Raw genomic sequence first — 7,198 nt, 5'->3', positions numbered from 1 at the left:
ATGGTATATCATAGATTTTATATATGTTTAATGATCATTTTTGTACAAAACATGATCAATCATTTTGGTACAAAACATTTGATAGTGTTAGTTATTTGTGATCTAACGTATCTGTTTTAAAATTGTTTATTGTTACAACCTTCATAAAATTTAACATATTTTACTATTTTATATGAAATCAAAACGACACTTAAACAAACGGGAATGATATAAAAGTCATCTAGCTTTAGTATATTTGTTAGTGTTAATGTTAATTAATTACATAATTGAGACGCTAATTCTAGATATTTTATTATCTGGAGAACAATACTACGGAGTAAATAGCAAACAATGCCCAAAATATCATGAGGTACTACTCGTTTGTATGAAAGGTTTATCATTCAGAAATGTCCTGAATTTACAATCAACTATAATTTTCTATTACTTCTATTATGCACATTGAAAGAATATGGTTGGACATTCAGTTTATAAGAATTATCACCGTCACCCAGATTTAGCTATATTGAATCTGCTATACAGTTGGTGCCCGAGCCGTTGTTGGTGAGCGAAGAACTTGTTGCAGCATTCGTGCAGCAAGGCGCTGTGTAATTCCACCAAATACACGCCCTCCAACATTTCGTGCCTCCGGTTCTTGGAGTACCTGATCATAGACAGCCATCCCATCAGCTTTCATGCATTTTATAAAATAAAGCCACATATCAAATCAAATCATGCAACAAAATAAGACTACTAATCAACTTTCTGTTGGTTATTCAAAAGCTTATTAATAGTAGCAATGATATGTTAGCACAGGAGGCAAATTTCACTCGTACAAGAGGGTCGTTTTAAGTTATAATTTATCTCTAACAATGGTAACATCAGAACAATTACAGATAAGGAAATGGGTCAAAGTAGTTATATTAATTGGATACAACCTCCAAGGTTATTTCTACATTTAAGATTATAACTTAATACTATAAGACATTACATATTACAATTTACGTATAAGTATTACACTATTACATTTGGTCAAAATACCCCCATTTTCAAAAGACTTTAACAATATGCCCTATAAAAATGGAAATTGCAAAAAAATGCCCCCTGACCACGCATGATGCGTGGTAATGAGAAAAAGACCTAGACAGGCACTTTTACTCGCGAACACGCACCATGCGTGGTGCTTGGTGCGTGGTGCTTGGTGGGGAAGAACTTTGAATGGCCGTATATTTTGAATCGTAGCTTCGATTTAGTCACCGTTTTTTTTTTTTTTTTTTTTTTTTTTTTTTTTTTTGAAAATGGGTATCTTATCGAGATCTATCTGTTGGAACGCTTCAAAGTGACACAAAAAATTCTGAAACTAGACCTAATATGTAACTGCAGTTTTTTTTTTTTAAATTAACTTTGTAAATGCTCGATTTGCAAAATGTGACGTTGATTCAAATTGATTGAGGGGTATCGTATAACTTTTAGTCAAGATTGGTGATAAATTTAACGTATCACAGATTAGTATGTTTATAGCAAGTAATGAGCGGTCAAGTATGTTGAAAAGTCAAAATCGACGAAAACTTTAAAATAGGTCTTCGAGGCCCCGTTTCGAAAAATTTTTGGGACAAACCGCCTCCGACTGTTTGCCAACGGATAGATCTCGAAAAAATACATGGTTTAAAAAAACGGTGTCTAAATCGGAGCTACGAGTCAAAAGATGCGGTCATTCAAAGTTTTTCCCCACCAAGCACCATGGCACCATGCACCACGCACACGTGTGCTGCTTGGTGCATGGTGCGTGTTGGCGAGTAAAAGTGCTTGTCTGGGTCCTTTTCTCGTTACCAAGCATCACGCACCAAGTTACACGCATCAAGCGTGGTGCGGGGTGCATGGTCATGGGGCATTTCTTGCAAGTTTCATTTTTTGAGGGCATACTGTTAAAGACTTTTGCAAATGAGGGTATTTTGACCAATTACCCTTATTTATATGGGCAAGCTGAAAGTTAATACAATATGTATATCTTCTTGTAACAAGTTGATGCAACAACATAATTACCTATCTTAGAGAAGTAAGCAAAATCTGTTGCATTCAATGGTAAACAAGATGGTAAATATGTTAGCATTATGTTGTTGAGAGTATGTTGCATACATCGGTAAAAAGCAAATCGTGCACAGCTATTTGCAGCATTCCCCATTTGCAATTCTATTTTTGAAACTAATTATTTATAAATAGTTCAAAAGAATTTGGGCAAAAAGTGTTTCGGATTACCCTGGCTCTTACACATATTACGGTCTATTTATAAATTAGCAAAGATTGATAAATTTAGTACTATCAGTTATGTTATACCTGTAATATTGGTTGTAGGATAGTAGGATCGATATTATCTGAAGTACGTAAAAGCACCCATATCCTTAAAACTTGTTGTCTGAGCTCCATTATGCTCTCCATCTCAGCATCAGTCAACGGCATGCCAACTCCATTCCCGTTCGGAATAAGTGTCCTTATAGGCCCGGGAATTGAATTGTAAGTATCGATTACGGTGCCGATAGTGATTGCTTCGGTTACCCGTATAGCTTCTTTGATAACTAATGTCCTCAGCTCCTCACCCTCTTCACCCAATAATAGTTTCAAAACAGGTTGTAAAGCTTCTTTTGCTGAAAAATCTCTATCCATTTTCCCCTGAACAAGCAGGTTTTCAAGTCTGTTCCACCTGTTGGAAAATTAAAAAAAATAAATTAAAAAATCATAATTTAAATTTACATGGCAAAGGTCAATAACAAATAGTTGTGGGAATTTAGACACATTTACTTATACACGAGATTTGAGTGCAGTTTAGTCTCAAATATATCATTTTAAACAAAAAATTGGCTTTGAAAGTTAGCATCAAATGGTTGAACGAGTCCAAACCGGTTGAAGTCGAGTTCATATTGTCTATTTGTAATGAAGACAACCTCGTAAATCAATTTAATCAATCAATTAGGTTATTTACATAACACATTTTTAAGGATTTTTCTGACGACGGCCCTTAGGGCAGTCGTTAAGGTGCATTAATGTGTTGTACAAAGTGGTTAATGTTGACTTTTATATGTCAGTTATTAAAAAGTACAAGTCTTTTTTGCACCAAAATCCTTTTGTTAATGAAGGACAAAAAAAATGTGTGGGGGTCCTCTTACCCAGACACGGCCCATGTTGACCCAAACACTAGTATAAACCTTCAAACCATTTTGACATGTTAAAAGACCTACACATCCCGGAATCTCACCCATCTTGCCACTTCAAATAACAGAGTATTAAACTTTATGGTCATAAAAGCAGTACCTGAACTTTCCATCCTTGAATAGTAGCTCAATAAGGGCATCTCTTAAGTACGGATTTGGATCTGTAAGCAATCTTTTGGCAAAATATGGATATGAAGCTGCTAACACCTTGAAATTAGGATCGGCATAAAGTGCTAAACCTTCTAGAACGGTAAGTGACCTCAATATCAGTGCATAATAAGCTGGGACATTAAACGGATATTGATACAAAACTGCACCGAGTCCATCTACAATTGTTTTAAAATTTAGCTCACTGACAGTCGAATTCAACGCATCGTCAAAAAAGTTTCGAAGTGCAGGTACAATTGGGGCCACGTCTACATCAGGTGACAAAAAATCTAAAGCATAATAATCACGAGCCATTGCTTCATAATCCCGATTAACCATGTGAACAACATGACCAATGATTGCAAACCGTGCTTCTTCGGGTGTTTCACTCATCATCCCAAAATCAAGAAACGCAAGTTTTCCATCAGGTGTTGCTAATAGATTGCCAGGGTGAGGATCTGCATGAAAGTAACCGTATTCCAATAGCTGTCTAAGACTGCATTGAATACCTGTGTTGACCAAGTCCAAGACTTTTAATCCTTGACCTTCGATTATTGCTTGTTCGTTTAGTTTGACCCCTTCAACCCATTCCATAGTTAGGACCTTCGTGCTGGTGTAGTCCCAGAAGATGTCGGGAACCAGTACTTCTGCTTTGTCGGCGTATAACTTTTTGAATCTACTTGCGTTTTGTCCCTCCTGCACACACCTGTCAAAATTAACATTCAAACCCACACGAACCTCTATTTTACCTACCTTGTGTTCTGATATGTGTCATAAAACTTGTTATATGTTATTGTGCATACAATCTAATTTAATACCTGAATATTAAGTTTGGTTTTGGTTATCTAATTATTACAAGATCAGATAATCAGTTATATAATCAATGATATACAAATAGATGTAACAAATCAATTATCAGTTTAGTACTAGCCACAAGCTTACAGCAGAACTGATTATCAGGAAGGCAAAAACAATAATCAGCTAACTGAACCTTTTAACATACAAGACATACCATAAACATGTCGTTTTAAGGTAGGTAATATGTATTAACTTATAAGATAATCAGCATTTTACATCTTCCCGAACTCTTCAACTAGTTGAGCAAAGGTTTATTAAAGCTTAAACAAGTAAAAGCATAACCATAAATTATCTACTTAAACCCTTTTTATTACAGCTGATCTGATTGTAAACTTCAAAATGGCATAATCTTCTAAAGACACATCTAAACACACCTTAGACTATTACAATGGTACTATCATTGTTGATGAACCTTGAAAGAAGAACTAACCTGTACATAGTTCAACTCTTGATAAACTCGCCGTGCGAATTCGTCGATCAAAGCAACAACGTCACTGCTAATTACATCTACATATTTATTTATAAGGAAACCGAGACCCCTTATCAGGTAGAAGTCTAGCCCAACTGCTTCCTCAATACCTGGCCTTTGTACCTTCACAGCAACAAATTGCTCAGAATACTTAAGCTGGGCTTTATAAACTTGACCCAAACTTGCTGCAGCAATTGGAGCCGATGAAATTGATGAATAAATGGTATCAAGTGAAAGTCCAAGCTCTCTTTCAATGCATGCAAAAGCCTCAGCATCTGGAAAAGTTGGCAACGCATCCTGTTTGATCATGTAAACAGTAACAAGCATACGTTATTCAAGTTTAAAACATAACAATCCATCATCCACATAATCGTATACCAAACGCATTCAAGTTTGAAACAAAACAAATGATTAAATTACCTGCAATTCAGAGAGCTCCTCAAGGAATTCAGTCGGACATAGATCAGGTCTAGTAGATAGCCCCTGACCAATTTTAACAAAAGTAGGACCCAACCTAGTTAATGTCTCCCTCAACTCAATCGCTCTTGATCTCCTGTTCTGTTCCAGTTGACCTTGCCACTGGTCTATCCATAATTTCAGTCCAAATGAACCCAATCCAACAAGAATCTGCAAAGTCCTCTGTAACACCTATATTTCACTCCACAACCACATCAATCAGAACCATAAACAATAGCTCAATTTCTAGCATAACTTCAAACTTGTAATTCTACAAACAGAAAGCTAGTCAATTTACAAATTTGCACGAAAAATAACACAAGCATCAGTAAGTCCTCTAGGTTCACAATTTCAATCTAGCATATTTTCTTGTTTATCTATTATTAACAAACAGAATATAATTAATTCCACATTGCGTACTTCAAGTTAGAGTTGTCGTAATAACGAAGTTGCACAATAGTTCGTAACTAAAGGATTATGGCGGATATATGTTTTTTTTTCTTTCGAAAAGGTGATTAATACTGAAATGATTCGTTGAATCATTTAAACAAGGCTTAAATATAGCTATAACTATAACTATATATATATATATATATATATATATATATATATATATATATATATCCCTTTACATGGTATCTGTTTTACCTGTATAGCAGTATATTGCATCTCGGTATCTAGGTGTTTCTGTTTATGTATGTATGTATCTAAGTGTATATGTATGTCTGTATCTATATGTATACATGTTTAGTTATACGTATTTTTTTTTTTTTACTAGAATTTACATATTACTGCGCATTATATTATTCATGCTATCTGTCATACTGTTGTGCATTACTGCTATATGTGTTTTCTTTTTTGGCTTCTTCGTATGGTTTCATCTTCCTAGACGCACATAACGCTTACACGTACGTATGCCCGCACTTTCTCGTTTTATTGAGCTTTCCTGGCCGGAGGTCCCTCAGGAAGCAATCTCTTGGCTCTCGAGTAGAGGGTGGGACGATCTTATCTAGTCGTGAGTTCTATACCCGCGGGTGGAGTAGTGACTTCCCTCTAATCTAGGGGTCGAGGAATGATTATCTACACTCCACCTCTCCATACCCTACACTCGTGGAATTGGGTATTGTTGTTGTTGTTGTTGTTAAACGTACTACTCGAACTATAATTCTTATCAACAAACCTAAATTAGTACAGTTAACACTATTTTTCTAGGTAGAGCGGTTGCAACATTTATCCTCTAGTCCTCTAGGCTTACAAACTAATCAAACAGTAATAAATATATACAAATTCCACAGTATTCTCATCTAACATAAAACGAAATAAAATCATTAAATCTGTTTATCACACCTTAAACGGCCGATTCGCATATTTATATTTAAGTAATTCAGGATTGTAAACAGAAGCGTTGATAGCACGCGCCAACGCTTTAGCTTCAGCTTGTAAATCATCCGCTCTGTTTCTAATAGATGACGGAACTATAGAAGAAGACGACGAAGAAACAGAGGCAATGTTTGTTTCCGGTACTGCACCGTTAATCGGAGGTAAAACGCGTGGTCTAGTATCTTCAATTAGGGCCGCAGATAACGGTTTCGGTCTAAATCTGTTCCGACATTTATGACCGGCGATGGTTGACGGTTTATTACGGTAGAAAACGTAGGGGTTACCGGGAGATGTAGTTGAAGCTGGACTTAGGGTTACCGTAGTCATTAGTATTGGTATGATGATGATCCACGGTGGTATTTGGTGGTTGTAAACTGGAAATGTAGTGAAATTTAATTGGTTGAAAATGTCGTATGGAGATTTGTTTGATTAAAAATTAAAATTAAAAATAATAATAAAAGGAGGTAGGGGAAAACTTTATATGGTGTCCGTGCTTACCCGTGAGACACGTATCCGGCTGAATAGCCAAAATTAGAAATTAGAAAATGAGAAAGCAAAAAAAAAAATACGAGAGCATTCTCGAGTCTCGACTGGAGTAGTTAAAGGCTCTAATCATTCAAGTCAATATTAAGTATTGACACTATTGAGAGCACCTAGCAAAGTCAGGTCACTTGTGACTCGCTAATCATTTCGTCAGAATCAACAT

At 35.8% G+C, this 7,198-nt stretch overlaps 1 protein-coding gene across 1 annotated transcript; it reads right to left on the bottom strand.

Moving 5' to 3' along the window:
- Nucleotides 1-285: 285 nt before the first annotated feature.
- On the bottom strand, nt 286-6,973 carry LOC139893742 (protein ACTIVITY OF BC1 COMPLEX KINASE 3, chloroplastic-like). Its single transcript, XM_071876918.1, has 6 exons — nt 6,460-6,973; nt 5,077-5,304; nt 4,618-4,953; nt 3,283-4,025; nt 2,311-2,674; nt 286-640 (listed from the first exon to the last, which is right to left on the bottom strand). Exons 1-6 carry the CDS (start codon nt 6,817-6,819, stop codon nt 512-514), a joined length of 2,160 nt encoding a protein of 719 aa, XP_071733019.1. The 5' UTR covers nt 6,820-6,973; the 3' UTR covers nt 286-511.
- Between the last annotated feature and the right edge of the window lie 225 nt (nt 6,974-7,198).

This window comes from Rutidosis leptorrhynchoides, chromosome 2 (assembly GCF_046630445.1).
Source record: "Rutidosis leptorrhynchoides isolate AG116_Rl617_1_P2 chromosome 2, CSIRO_AGI_Rlap_v1, whole genome shotgun sequence".
Taxonomy (NCBI): Eukaryota; Viridiplantae; Streptophyta; class Magnoliopsida; order Asterales; family Asteraceae; genus Rutidosis; species Rutidosis leptorrhynchoides.
This window is presented reverse-complemented; position numbering and strand designations above follow the sequence as displayed.